The sequence below is a fragment of the Bos indicus genome, chromosome 28, assembly GCF_029378745.1.
Source record: "Bos indicus isolate NIAB-ARS_2022 breed Sahiwal x Tharparkar chromosome 28, NIAB-ARS_B.indTharparkar_mat_pri_1.0, whole genome shotgun sequence".
Taxonomy (NCBI): Eukaryota; Metazoa; Chordata; class Mammalia; order Artiodactyla; family Bovidae; genus Bos; species Bos indicus.
In genome coordinates, this window is record NC_091787.1 from 3116282 (window position 1) to 3131707 (window position 15426).

A 15426-nucleotide genomic window follows, 5' to 3' on the forward strand; every position below is an offset into this window, starting at 1 on the left:
AACTGCTCTTTGTCAAATAAAATGACCCAGCACGGCTGGGTCTAATGGTGCCATCAGCTTCAAATCTGTTGTAGAGACTAACACCTGCGTCTTGGAGACGATCCTGCCCACCCCCTTCTCTCACAACTAGCTTCTGAGTACCCATTACTGACCCCATGATCCCAAACTTTTAAAAATTTATTTTTATTTATTTTTATAAATTTATTTATTTTAATTGGAGGTTAATTACTTTACAATATTGTATTGGTTTTGCCATATATCAACATGAATCCGCCACAGGTATACACGTATTCCCCATCCTGAACCGCCCTCCCTCCTCCCTCCCTGTACCATCCCTCTGGGTCGTCTCAATGCACCAGCCCCAAGCATCCAGTATCATGCATAGAACCTGGACTGGTGATTCATTTCTTATATGATATTATACATGTTTCAATGCCATTCTGCCAAATCATCCCACCCTCTTCTTCTCCCACAGAGTCCAAAGACTGTTCTATACATCTGTGTCTCTCTTGCTGTCTCGCATACAGGGTTATCGTTACCATCTTTCTAAATTGGAGGATAATTGCTTTACAATGTTGTGTTGGTTTCTGCCATAAACAATGTCAATCAGCTATAAGCATACACATGTCCCTTCCCTCTTGAACTTCTCTCCCACCCCCTACTCCATCTAGGTTGTCACAGAGCACTGGATTGAGCTCCCTGTGTTATACACCAACTTCCCACTAGCTATCTATTTTACATATGATTTACATACATATGTTTCAATGCTACTCTCTCAATGCTTTCCATTTCTCTCAGCTCCCCACTGCTCCGCCAGGTCTGAGTGTGCAGTGCCAAGCAGACAGGAAGAAGGATGTTTGGCCAGTGGGCTCCTCTGCTTGGAGGGCTCAGAGCCAGTCAGGAAGATGTCACAAGGGGGTGACTGGTGGGGCCCCTGAATTCTTACAGTTTTCACTACCTAAAAAATCCAGGCTCCAGTGAAGTCCAGACAAACCTAAGAATTTAGTTTTAGACAAATCTGGCCCTCCTCTTCCCACAGGTTATAACCATCACATTGAGAGGCTCCTAAAGAAATTGAAAATGACTTCCCAAATAATAGCTTGCTGGTAAAGGAATAGCTTACTTTAGGAATTATTTTCAGCTCACTGTTGTTTAGTCACTAAGTCGTGTCTAATTCTTTTGTGACCCCATGGACTGTAGACTGCCAGGCTCCTCTACCCATGGGATTTCCCAGACACTGATACTGGATTGGGTTGCCATATCCTCCTCCAGGGTATCTTCCCAAACCAGGGATTGAAAACTGTGTCTCCTGCATTGACAGGGGTGTGTTTACCACTGAGCCGCCAAGGAAGCCCATTTTCAGCTCTTATAAACTCCATAATGTTATTTCTAATGAGCAATTTTTAAATATCTTTACTCCATGAACCATACTTTGACCCCAATATGTTTTACTACAAACTTTGCTAATACATCAAAAAAACTTTTTAGCAAATGCTGAAGAGAAATTAATAATTGCTCAGATACCTTCATAAGTCTCTACAAACTCACGAGAAATGTTTAAATCCTTTTTCAAAGCAAAAAGTCTGTGGACAAGATATTTCTTGACTCTTGGCCCTGACTATCTGTTAGAAGCTCGAACCAGAACTTTTCAGGGTGAGTTTTTTCCATTTTTGAACATGAGGCTTTGAGAAAGGATTTTCCCCCAAATTTAAAAACATCTCTCGAAACATGATAAGATAAAGAAGCAAGTGCAGTGACTTTTTTCCATCTAACCTTCGCCTTAGAGTTTTACATCATTTTGGAGAATTAAGTTTTAGAAAATAATTTTTCTGATATCCACAGTCTCAGATCTTTTCTTCAGTTCAGTTCAGTCACTCAGTTGTGTCCGACTGTTTGCGACCCCATGAATCGCAGCACGCCAGGCCTCCCTGTCCATCACCAACTCCCGGAGTTCACCCAGACTCACATCCATCGAGTCAGTGTTGCCATCCAGCCATCTCATCCTCTGTCGTCCCCTTCTCCTCCTGCCCCCAGTCCCTCCCAGCATCAGTCTTTTCCAATGAGTCAACTCTTCGCATGAAGTGGCCAAAGTACTGGAGTTTCAGCTTTTAGCATCATTCCCTCCAAAGAAATCCCAGGGCTGATTTCCTTCAGAATGGACTGGTTGGATCTCCTTGCAGTCCACGAGACTCTCAAGAGTCTTCTCCAACACCACAGTTCAAAAGCATCAATTCTTTGGCACTCAGCCTTCTTCATAGTCCAACTCTCACATCCATACATGACCACAGGAAAAACCATAGCCTTGACTAGATGGACCTTTGTTGGCAAAGTAATGTCTCTGCTTTTGAATATGCTGTCTAGGTTGGTCATAACTTTCCTTCCAAGGAGTAAGCGTCTTTTAATTTCATGGCTGCAGTCACCATCTGCAGTGATCTTGGAGCCCCAAAAAATAAAGTCTGACACTGTTTTCACTGTTTCCCCATCCACTTCCCACGAAGCGATGGGACCAGATGCCATGATCTTCGTTTTCTGAATGTTGAGCTTTAAGCCAACTTTTTCACTCTCCACTTTCACTTTCATCAAGAGGCTTTTTAGTTCCTCTTCACTTTCTGCCATAAGGGTGGTGTCATCTGCATATCTGAGGTTATTGATATTTCTCCCGGCAATCTTGATTCCAGCTGTGCTTCTTCCAGTCCAGCGTTTCTCATGATGTACTCTGCATATAAGTTAAATAAGCAGGGTGACAATATACAGCCTTGACATACTCCTTTTCCTATTTGGAACCAGTCTGTTGTTCCATGTCCAGTTCTAACTGTTGCTTCCAAATGATAGGATACTGAAAGAGGAAATCCCCAGGTCAGTAGGTGCCCAATATGCTACTGGAGATCAGTGGAGAAATAACTCCAGAAAGAATGAAGGGATGGAGCCAAAGCAAAAACAATACGCAGCTGTGGATGTGACTGGTGATAGAAGCAAGGTCTGATGCTGTAAAGAGCAATATTGCATAGGAACCTGGAATGTCAGGTCCATGAATCAAGGCAAATTGGAAGTGGTCAAACAAGAGATGGCAAGAGTGAATGTCGACATTCTAGGAATCAGCATACTAAAATGGACTGGAATGGGTGAATTTAACTCAGATGACCATTATATCTACTACTGTGGGCAGGAATCCCTCAGAAGAAATGGAGTAGCCATCATGGTCAACAAAAGAGCCCAAAATGCAGTACTTGGATGCAATCTCAAAAATGACAGAATGATCTCAGATCATTTCCAAGGCAAACCATTCAATATCACAGTAATCCAAGTCTATGCCCCAACCAGTAATGCTGAAGAAGCTGAAGTTGAATGGTTCTGTGAAGACCTACAAGACCTTTTAGAACTAACACCCAAAAAAGATGTCCTTTTCATTATACGGGACTGGAATGCAAAAGTAGGAAGTCACGAAACACCTGGAGTAACAGGCAAATTTGGCCTTGGAATACAGAACGAAGCAGGGCAAAGGCTAAAAGAGTTTTGCCAAGAAAATGCACTGATCATAACAAACACCCTCTTGCAACAACACAAGAGAAGATTCTACACGTGGACATCATCAGATGGTCAACACTGAAATCAGATTGATTATATTCTTTGCAGCCAAAGATGGAGAAGCTCTATACAGTCAGCAAAAACAAGACCAGGAGCTGACTGTGGCTCAGACCATGAACTCCTTATTGCCAATTCAGAATTAAATTGAAGAAAGTAGGGAAAACCACTAGACCATTCAGGTATGACATAAATCAAATCCCTTATGATTATACAGTAGAAGTGAGAAATAGATTTAAGGGCCTAGATCTGATGGATAGAGTGCCTGATGAACTATGGAATGAGGTTCATGACATTGTACAGAAGACAGGGATCAAGACCATCCCTGTGGAAAAGAAATGCAAAAAAGCAAAATGGCTGTCTGGGGAGGCCTTCCAAATAGCTGTGAAAAGAAGAGAAGCAAAAAGCAAAGGAGCAAAGGAAAGATAATAAGCATCTGAATGCAGAGTTCCAAAGAATAGCAAGAAGAGATAAGAAAGCCTTCTTTAGCTATCAATGGAGATCTTTTCTTAGCCATGGCTTTTTGTAAATCATTTTAGGAGAAAGAAAGGGGGAAGTTTGCTTTCCTGATCTCTAAAATCTGGTTAACATAAGCTTGTCATGATGCAGCTGAGACTTAGACTTTTCTGACCTCCAAATTGTTCTAGTCAGGAACTCAAGATAACATGTGTGCAGAGGGTCCACTTCCTGTCATCTCTTGCTGCCTCTCCTGGTCCAGAGCATCACACCTTTCACCTGGGCCACCTCAGTTACTCCCAACTCGTTTCTCAATACCATGGTCCCCCATCTCCTACACAATTGGCCCAACTGTCTCTTCTGTGCATGAATCACATCAGGTCATTCCCTTTCAAAAGCCCTGGGAGAACTTTTACTGTACCCACGATAGAAGTCAGTCTGTTTGCATGACTGCAAGGGCCTCAATGGTCAGGTCCCTGCCTGTTCCCTCAGATTCATCTCATGACCTGGAGAGCAGTCAGTCTTTTCTGTCAGGCTTTGTGACCTTCCCACACCTCTGCCAGCCAGGCTCACCATCCTGCCCCTCACCAGCCTCAAGTTCTTTAGGTGTCAGCATAAATGTTGCCTCTTCAGAAAGGCCTCCTCTGACCACACTTTCTAAATGAAACTCTTCTGCTTTTCATTCTGCAAAATTGGTTCACTCTTTACTTTCCTCATAGTGCTAATTTCAACCTATAATTTAAAAATGTGTGTGTTCACTTTTTTATTGTCTGCCTCTCTCACTAGAGGGTAAGATACTCATGGCCAGGAAATTTGCCAAGCACACAGTAGGATGTAAATATTTGCTGAATTAATAAATTCATGAATTTAATTGCCTATTATATCTTAATACATATGAATTACTCCTTTAATGAGTGTATGTCATATTCCTTACACATTCCCAGGCTCCACTGGCCACTGTTCTGTCTTGTCATTTTCCAGCCAAGGCATCTGCTACAGGGATCAGAACTAGGAGGAAGGTTTCGTTATGGGTCGTTTGTCTAGAAACTGACACCTGAATTAAAGGGGTAAGTGGTTGGCCAACTTCACGTACTGCTCCATATGACAGTGCTGAGTGGAGGTCCAAGAGGCAGCTCCACTTAGGTGTCCAACGAACACATGATTACAGAACAATAAGTCTGTCTCTTTAGCTCAAGTTTATTTTTCATTGCTTTGAAAATGCTTGCTTCCTTCTACTGTGATGACACCCCATTTCAATCTGAACGCACAGCTCATACGCATACAAATGATGGAAAAAGGAATGTCAGCACTGCACGAGGCACCTTCAGTTTAATGTGCGGTATCCTAAGGCGGGGAACACAGACATTTGCCTCCAACCACAGACCCCTGGGGCTGAGACCAGATCCGACTGCCCCTCGCCTGCGCAGTGGGAGGAGTAGCTGCCCTTTCTCCTGGTTCCTCAGAGTAAATTAAATGAGCAAATTAAGTTAGACAGCACTTTAAGCACAACCCTTACTAATGCCATCACTGATTAATTAAAATGTCTCAAGCTGACTACAGATGAAATGGTGACAGGCCTCCCTGCATGATGGGGCTTGAGGCCTGGCTCCTGGAGATTGGTCTCCTCGTCTAGGACACTCTCACCCCCAGGACCACCTGGTACGCTCCTAATCAGATCTGCGTCAACAGAATTCTGGAGGAACTGATCCCCCTTGTTGCTTCCCCTGCCCGTCACACTGTACCAGGGCTAGGCTATCAGCTCCAGAGAGACAGGGTCGCCATCAAATGACCGAGGGTCTCCTAGGCCTGGAAACTCAACATGCAAGGAGATGATGACCACACGTCACACAACTGGACTCTGCCTAAAAACCAAGTCCAGCTATAACAGAGCATTTGCTGGCAATGAAGCTGTCTTGGGCACAACTGTCTCCCCCAGGACCATGGTGGTCATCCATCATGGTAGTTTTCCATCACTGTGGAAAGGCATGTGTTGACAGAGGGGATATATTATACACACACACACACACACACACACACGTGTATAGCTGATTCACTTTGCTGTGTAGCAGAAACTAACACAACACTGCACAGTAACTACACTCCAATACACATTTATTTAAATACAAAAAAAATAAAGGAAAGAAAAGCACCAGTGCCTCCAGCACCCTGTCTAAGTCACCTAGCTCCTATCCCCCGAGCCCCCTTAGCCTCCCGAGTGGTCGGTGCTGCTGACGGCCCCCTGGGGATGAGATGAGTCCCCTGGGTCCTCACATACAAACAATGTGCTTGGGCAGCATTCATGTCAGTTTGTCCCCATCTTCTGGATAGATCGAGCTGACATTTAAAAAATTTATTTTTCATATTTTGTGTTGCTCAATAATAATGAGTCCAGATTTCTTTGGAGATGGACCTGTAATTAATAAGTATATAAAAGCCTAGTTCTGCATACATGAAAAAAATTTTTTCTGACTCAAGACAAAACCAACTCGTCAGCTGTCTAAAGCATCAAGAGGAGTAGAGCATGATTTAAAACCAAGAAAGGACAGGTCACTTCGGCATCTTCAAACAAAAGTTCATCCTTGGACTCAGAATCAAGACATTTTACCAACCAAGAAGGCAACTGCATCACTTTAATGCCTTGCATTTACAGATATGTTCTTAACATGCCTTGTCAGAATGTCACATGACCTTGTGGGTCATCATAATCAGGAGGTCATTTTTATTAAATGATGCACAACAGCCACTGAATATTGAGCACGGAGACACTGCCCTACATACTCTAATAATCTTGTTCAGTTATCGTCTCTGTGCAGGACAGCTATTACTGTCTCCACTTTGCTAACTCTGAAGCCATGCCTGTCTAGGGCTCAAGCCAGCAAGCGTGTGTGCATGCTAAGTTGATTTAGTCATGTCCGACTCTTTAAGACCCCATGGACTGTAGCCCACCAGGCTCCTATCCAAGGGATTCTCCAGGCAAGAATACTGGAATGGGTTCTCATGCCCTTTTCCACGGGATCTAGCTGACCAGGGATCAAACCCGAGTCTCTTACATCTCCTGCTTTGGAGATGGATTCTTTACCACTAGCACTTACCTGGGAAGCCAATAAAAACTCTGGTCTGGAAATGCTTGTGTTTTCCACACCCCATTGATGAAAGACAGCAGACCTTTTTCCCACAGACTAGAAACTCACCGTTTCAAGAAATATATGTTTAAATCATATAAGTCATCAGAAAAAGCCAAAAATAATTACTACCACTCCATACTCAAACAACAATTAGTAATGATTTTTATAGAGTATTTACAACCTTATAATATTATTCAATGTATACATTACAAATTAGAGCAAGGAAAACTTGCTCAGAAAGGAAAATTTCAACCACACCATTAAAGCATCTTTAGAGTTCAAGACATGCTAAGACATTCTGGTAATCACACAGGTTATTTTTAAAGGCTTAATAAATTCGGGCTGGTAGAGCATCATTTACTTGCCCCTCCCCAACTCCAGTGACACTGCCAAGAAGGGGGTTGTCACTCACGGCAATCCTCCGCTCTGGCTGCAGGACTGCTGAACCAATCACAGTCCCTGCAGAACCAACCTCTGGCCACTGTGGCTGATCCAAAGATGAACACGACTCCTCTGGAATTCCTCTCTAGGATTTCTCTAGAAGCTCGAGAATGTCCCCTCCTCCTGAGTTGGGGGAATGTGAGCCAGGGCCAGACTGATGGCCAGGGGTCCACCCTTAAAGAAACAGCCTGGCCTGGAAATTGTGCTAAAGCACAGAGCGATTGGAGGGAGGGAGTTGAAAGGCAAGAGAAGGTGAGAGTGCAGATGAGAGAGAAAGAGAGGAGAAGAGGGAGCACAGGAGGAGGAGAAGACACTGAAAAGACAGGTGGAGGGTGGCAGGTACAGACACACGTGATCAACGCCCCTACCCAACCCCAGGCTGTGGTTGGCATTTCTGCAGTGAGGCACCCACAGACACCTTCCACCCTGTCCTCCAGAGGGCTAAGGAGCTCTCTCACCTCCCATGGCTCCTCCTCAGTCCTCTGTTCAGAGCAAACGAGCCGTGTGCACGGGACAGCTCCTGTCACCTGCCTGTTAACATCACTACGAGATGAAATGAAGTCACCTCCAGCGAGCCAAAAGGCCCACTGGATTTTTTTAAGCACAGGAGAAGTATTAAAAGAGGATCGGGTTGATTGTATGAGATATTCAGCGAGCATGTCCAATGCCTAAAATCTCCTAAATGGTGGACTGTTGTCAACAGAGTTTTCTGGAAACCCAGCTCTATCTCAGGGACAAGGCCTTCGCCATTCCTGAAGGTGAATGACTTGCTCCAGGCCAACATCATCTCCATGGGAGCCGCTCAGCACTTCTGGACAGGCCACGTGGTGAAGAGAGCTTGGATGAGAGACCCCCTGTGATCTCCTGCCAGGACCTTAGCTGAGAATCCCTTGCTCACTTATGTGCTCTCAGGCCCTCTCCACTCCTGCTGTCTGTGCCTACCTCTCGCCACTTCCACTCTGTCAGTATTGAGGTAGGAGATAGCCGACCTCTGGGCCAGACACCTGGTATTTGTCAAGTGGAGTAAAATTCAAGCTTTGTTCTCACCCAGACACTCCAAGGACAAAGCTAGTGGTAAAAGCTGAGTTCTGCTAAAGCAAAGAGAAAAGGTGCCCACTCCTGAGGTCAAGGAAGACTTCCCTGTCTGCACATGTTCAGGAAGTCTTCTTTGGGGTTGAAAAGGGAAGGGACCCCACCCCATAATAAGTGTGGACACGCACCCATAGGCCTCTATGGAGGGATACATCTTAGAAGAAACTTGCACACACATCTTTGGGAAGGTGTGTGGACCAGTCAGGTGTGAAGAAAGATACAAGGTAATTGGCCAAAGGTAAACAAAGGCCTAGAAGGGCTGTCCTATATAAGTGATTTAAACACGTCCAGACTGTGTTCCTCCTCACTCACTCCGCACTCCTCTGCAGGTGTGTATCTCTGCCCTCCTTCTGAGCTGGATGAACAAACTGTTTTCCTGTGTGCTCTCCCATACGTTGTGCTATGTATCTAATCATAAACATTGGACCTGTTTTTACAGTTTTTGCCTCCTTGAAACAGTCTTGCTTACAAACAGGGGCAAGAGCCCGGGCCACTTTTGCTTCTCGCCTCTAGTCCCTGGTGGTCTAGCGGCTAGGACTCCTGGTTTTCATCCAGGTTGCCCAGGTTTAATTCCGGGCAGGGAACTATGATCTCTCCCTCTGAGATCAGTATCATCCCAGCTCCTGTGCAAAGTGAAACACTGATCTTTCTATATTCTTTCCCAGTGTGACTGAGCCCCAGGCCCTTCCCAGGCTTAGGTCAGAGCTGAAAGGAGGCATGCGTGGGAGCAGTGAGCACCAGGGAGGGAGGCTGTCTGCGACATGCCAAAGTCATTCCTCACCATTTTCCAAACCGAGCAAGACTTGCTCGGTGAAAAGGTGGAAACATCCATGTCTGAACAGTGGTCCAGATAGGCCCGTGTTCACTCAGTTCTCTCTCCTGCATCACCAACCTGGACTCCTGGCAAATGTCCTTTACAGTAACCTGGGTGATGCATCTTGAGGTAGAACAAGTTCACTGTCTCCAAATAGATGTTTACAGTGTTTCCCTTCCATTCAGACCACTCTCTTTTCCATCCACTCGTCACCGAGGCAGACTTCCTGCTCTGATGGAGTCGTGGGCTCTAGGTATGTAATTCTATTAGTGAGAACGGTCCACTTGCTCAGCAAGTGTCAGCAATTAATCTCACCTGATTTTAAGACCGATTGAAATCTACTTACAAGTGAAAACTAGGTGAGCCAGCATGGTTTTATAGACAACCAAGACCAAAATGAAGATGATATGAAAAAAAAAAAACTGTGGAACTTTGTGCTATATAAAGTCCCTTAAGAGGTACATTTTCTAAAGCAAAGTCCTTGTTAGGGTCAGGATGTGGGAAGTGCACTAATAGGCTCAGGATTAGGGTTTGGTTTCCCTTTCATTCTCCCTTCAGACCCCACAATTTGGGGACATGCTTCCCAACTTGGTAACAATGCACTTGTGTAAGCTTCATAATCAAGGGACAGGACTCCATTCCATGTACTTAAGAAGGGAAATTTCCCTTCATTTCTGAAGATTTACTTAAGGAAATGTGATACGATAAGTCTTGAAAATATCTCTTAAAAACATTGATCATCTTTTTCTTGGTGACACCTGGGAGAAATTTTGATATGAATGGTGAAATGTGCGACAATATCCCATGAATTGAGCAAAAGTTAATAAACCAAACTGATTCATCTTACCTTATCAAGGTTTTTTGGAAATGAGTGGGCCTGTCATCTCAGCAGGGCTCTTTCATTCCTCTTCTTGCCTGCCTGCTTCTGTGTGGTTTCCTCACCACATAATCTGGTCTACCAGACAGTGATCCTGGCAAACCATCACCCCAGCTGCCCTTTGCAGCATCACAGCCACTGTGCTGACTCTTCTTATTTGAACTCCAAGTACTGCGCAACCTCAGCACCCTCTTAGACTGGAAACCCCAGAGTGAGGACCTAGTTTTTCATTCAGGCTGTGAAAGTTGGCAACCCCTAACAGGTCACACTGAGAAAACACCAGTTTTAAAATGCCACTGTGTAAATGAAAAACACCTACCTTTCTTGTAGAATAAGTTTGTTCTCTTTCTTCCAAAAGTCTTTAAAGTCAGAGCTGAATTCATGCCAGATACCGAAGAAAACGTTTGGGGACACTTCCTTCTCTCCAATTTTTGGTCTCATGAAGAAATAGGCTGTAGTCTCCAAAAAGCTGTGAAAGCACACACACACACACACACACACACACACACACACACAAGTGTAAAAGCTATAATTACTTTCCAATATGGGGTATTCTTTCTCCATCAAAAGGCTGATTTCATTCAGGCAGTTACTATTACCAAGAGGACTCAACTCCTCAGGAGTTCTCTTAAGGTTTTATGTTACGAGTTTTTGGACACAGATGTTAGCAGCGGGTAAGAGTCCTCCATATACTATCTGGTAACTATCCAGGTAACTATCCCTGGTCCATCCAATTTCAATATTAATCACTATCTGTCTGACCTATTTCAGAAATGAACCTGTAATCAAGTTGGGACATAAGGGAAGTTGTGGGTCTATACCTAGACTCTAAACAAATGAAATATCAGCCCTCTGCCCCTAAACTAACATGTATCTATACGTGTATTGTACTGCTTCTATACTATCTGACTTCCTATATTGCTGATGGGGAAAAATCAACAGCCCTGGGCGATACTGACAGAGGCTGCCCCTGAAGATCACGGTAACACAGCTAAGTGGGTGTGAGCAGGGCGGCCAGCATCCTGACAGTGGCAGCAGTGCCCATCTCCAGGGCCATCAAGGCTGCTTCATATTACACGTACGCGATGCTCAGAAGAGTTTCAAAGGGTTGACAGCACACAACTAGTAAATCGTAGATTTATGCTGCATCTTGATGTGGACCTCCCCGACTCCAGAAGTGTGCACTGTGTAAGCCCTCCAGTATGGTATTTTGTGATAACACTCAGAACTAAGGCAAATGATCTAGATTTTTAAATACATAAATTTCAGGGGGCAAAGTCTATTATAAACACTTAAAAGACACTGTCTAAGTATAATGGTTTGAATTTCTTTATATCTTGCTCCAAACAAACTAAGAAAATAAAATCATTTATTACATATATGAACTAATTGGAGTTTTGAAAAGAAACTGGGTATTTGATGAGATTAGAGGTTATTACTATTGTTGGGGATGAAACTGCTGGTGGTTATTTTTTAAAGGGGATCTTTTAGAGACACATAGTAAAATATACATGGATGACATTATACCTGTTGAGGACTTGCTTAAAAACCAGTGTGGGAGGGAGCAAGCGGGCAGGGGTATAGATGAAACCAATTCAGGAACTGCTGAAACTGGGTGATGAATACATGATGATCACTGTACATTCTGTTTACTGCCTCTGAATCACAGTTAAGCTCTTCACCTGCATGGTGTTTAATTTACCTACCCCTGCTTCCTTTAGCAAAGTATCAAATCCTCAACAGGTATAAGCAAGTCCTCAACAGGTATAATGTCATCCATGTATATTTTAGTATGTGTCTCTAAAAGATTCCCTTTAAAAAATAACCACCGGCAGTTTCATCCCCAACAACAACTGTCTTCTATTTCTGGCATCCAAGATCTCTTATTAGTGGATTTTCCTCCAGATCCTAAGAGTATATGCAGATTTCTGCACCTATAAATAATATTCTCTCAGCCATGCAGACTCATTGAAAGATACTATTATTTATATACAAATGCTTTATAATTCAATGCTCCCACATCCTCACTCATTTTAAAATCTGGCTTCATAGACCACAATTCCATTACTTTTCTCTCAAGAGTCTCTGATCTAAATGTATAATTTTTAGCAATTTTCCTTCTCATGACCTAACATGATGGAACCATTATTGTTTTGTTTATTGAACTTGAAAGTGAGAAATTATTAACAGCTTTCTTTTGCTCCTTTAGGTTAAACTGATGCAAACTGAATTAAATATATTCCATTTTCCCCTTACAAAAGTCTCAGGAGTTTACAGGAGACAGTTGACATAATGGTCACCTATTTCATGGCCTAAGTTTGTATTAACTTTAGATTAAAAAAAAAGTTGAAAAGATAATGTAGAGAATTCCAGTATAGCCTTCATTCAGCTTCTCCTAATATTAACATCTCACACAACCACCAAGAGATAACACTGAAAATGAGAGGATTCTCTTGTTAGGAGCCATTGCAAACTATCTGCTGAGTAAAGTGAGTGAAACTGTACAGATGAGTAGGGAGGACAGGTAAGGGTGGTCACCCCACTGTGGTGCTGGCCTGCTGACCCTAAGAGACACATACAGAAAGACACACAAAGGTATATATATTTAATTGAAGTATAGTATTGTGGTAATTTCAGGTATACATCATAGTGATTCAGTTATTTTTTCAGATTCTTTTCCAGTATAGGTTATTACAAAATACTGACTATAATTTCTAAAATACTGACTATAAAGTAGGTCTTTGTTGCTAATCTATTTTATGCACAGTGGTTGTATATGCTAATCCCAAACTTCTAATTACTTACATTACATGTAAGTAAGATCATAACAGTATTTGCCTTACTCTGCCTGGTTGATTTCAATAGGTGTAATATTCTCTAGTCATGTCTAGCTCTTTGCAACCCCGTGGACTGCAGCACTGTTATTCACCATCTTCTGGAGTTTCCTCAAATTCATGTCCATTGAATCAATGATGCCATCCAACTATCTCATCCTCTGTCACCCCCCTTCTCCTCCTGCCTTCAAACTTTCCCAGCATCAGCATCTTTTCCAATGAGTTGACTCTTAAAATCAAGTAGCCAAAGTACTGGAGTTTCAGCTTCAGCGTCAGTCCTTCCAATGAATATTCAAGATTGGTTTCCTTTAGGATTGACTCATTTGATGTCCCTGCTGTCCAAGGCACTCTTAAGAGTCTTCTCCAGCACCACAGTTCAAAAACATCAATTCTTTGGCACTCAGTCTTCTTTATGGTCCAACTCTCACATCCATACTTCCGATGGTTACTAGAAAAACCATAACTTTGGCTACACAGACCTTTGTCAGCAAAGTGATGTCTCTGCTTTTTAATATGGTACCTATGTTGGTCACATCTTTTCTTCCAAGGAGCAAGCATCCTTTAATTTCATGGCTACAGTCACCATCCACAGAGATTCTGGAGCCCAAGAAGATAAAGTCTGTCACTGTTTCCACTTTCCACTATTTTCCCACCTATTTGCTACTGTTTCCACCTTTCCCCCATCTATCAGGCAAAATAATGGGCTGGATAAAGCACAAGCTAGAATCAAGATTGCCAGGAGAAATATAAATAACTTCAGATATGCAGATGACATCACCCTTACGGCAGAAAGCAAAGAGGAACTAAAGAGACTCTTGATGAAGGTCAAAGAGGAGAATGAAAAAGCTGGCTTAAAACTCAGCATTCAAAAAACTAAGATCATGGCATCACTTCATTGCAAATAGATGGGGAAACAATGGAACAGTGACAGACTTTATTTTCTTGGGCTCCAAAATCACTGCAAATGGTGACTGCAGCCATGAAATAAAAAGATGCTTGCTCCTTGAAAGGAAAGGTTTGACAAATCTAATGTGATAATAGCTCAGTCATGTCCAACTCTTTGCAACTCCATGGACTGTAGCCCACCAGGCTTCTCTGTCCATGGAATTCTCCAGGCAAGAATACTGGAGTGAGTTGTCATGCCTTCTCCAGGGGATCTTCCTGACCTAGGGATCAAACCTGGGTCTCCTGCATTGCAGGCAGATTCTTTACCAGTGACAAACATAGTGTATTAAAAAGCTGAGACATTACTTTTCTGACAAAGGTCTGTACAGTCAAAGCTATGGTTTTTCCAGTAATCATGTATGGATGTGAGAGTTGGACCATAAAGAAGACTGAGCACCAAAAATTGATGCTTTTGAACTGTGCTGTTGGAGGAGACTCTTGAGAGTCCCTTGTACTGTAAGGAGATCAAACCAGTCAATCCTAAAGGAAACCAATCCCGTATATTCACTGGAAGAACTGATGTTGAAACTGAAGCTCCAATAGTTTGGCTGCCTGAGGCCAAGAGATGACTCATTAGAAAAGACCCTGATGCTGGGAAAGATTGAAGGCAGGAGGAGAAGGGGATGACAAATGATGGGATAGTTGGATTGCATCCCTGACTCAATGGACATAAGTTTGAGCAAGCTCCAGGAGATGGTGAAGGGCAGGGAAGCCTAGAGTGCTGCAGTCCACGGGGTCACAAAGAGTCGGACAGGACTGAACAACATTTGCCATGAGGTGATGGGACCGGATGCCATGATCCTAGTTTTTTGAATGTTGAGTTTTAAGTCAGCTTTTTCATTTTCATCTTTCACCCTCATCAAGAGGCTCTTGAGTTCCTCTTCACTTTCTGCCATGGGTCGTGTCATCCGCACATCTGTGGTTATTGACATTTCTCCTGGCAATCTTAGTTTCAGCTTGATCTTCATCTAGCCTGGGATTTTGCATGATGTGTTCTGCATAAAAGTTAAATAAGCAGAGTGACAAATATAGCTTTGACGTACTCCTTTCCCAATGTTTAATCAGTTTGTTGTTCCATGTCTAGTTCTAACTATTGCTTCTTGACTTGCATACAGGTTACTCAGGAGATAGGTAAGTTGTTCTGGTAACCCCACCCCTTTAAGAATTTTCCACAGTTTGTTGTGATCCACACAGTCAAAGACTTTAGCATAGTGAATGAAGCAGAAGTAGGTGATTTTCTGGAATTCGCTTGTTTTTTCT

At 43.1% G+C, this 15426-nt stretch overlaps 1 protein-coding gene across 1 annotated transcript in view; it reads right to left on the minus strand.

Moving 5' to 3' along the window:
- Positions 1-15426, minus strand: part of FMN2 (formin 2) — a 357570-nt gene that overhangs the window by 14069 nt on the left and 328075 nt on the right. The window contains exon 16 of the mRNA XM_070782159.1: positions 10707-10856. Coding sequence (XP_070638260.1) covers positions 10707-10856 — 150 coding nt within the window. The remainder of the gene's footprint in view (positions 1-10706; positions 10857-15426) is intronic.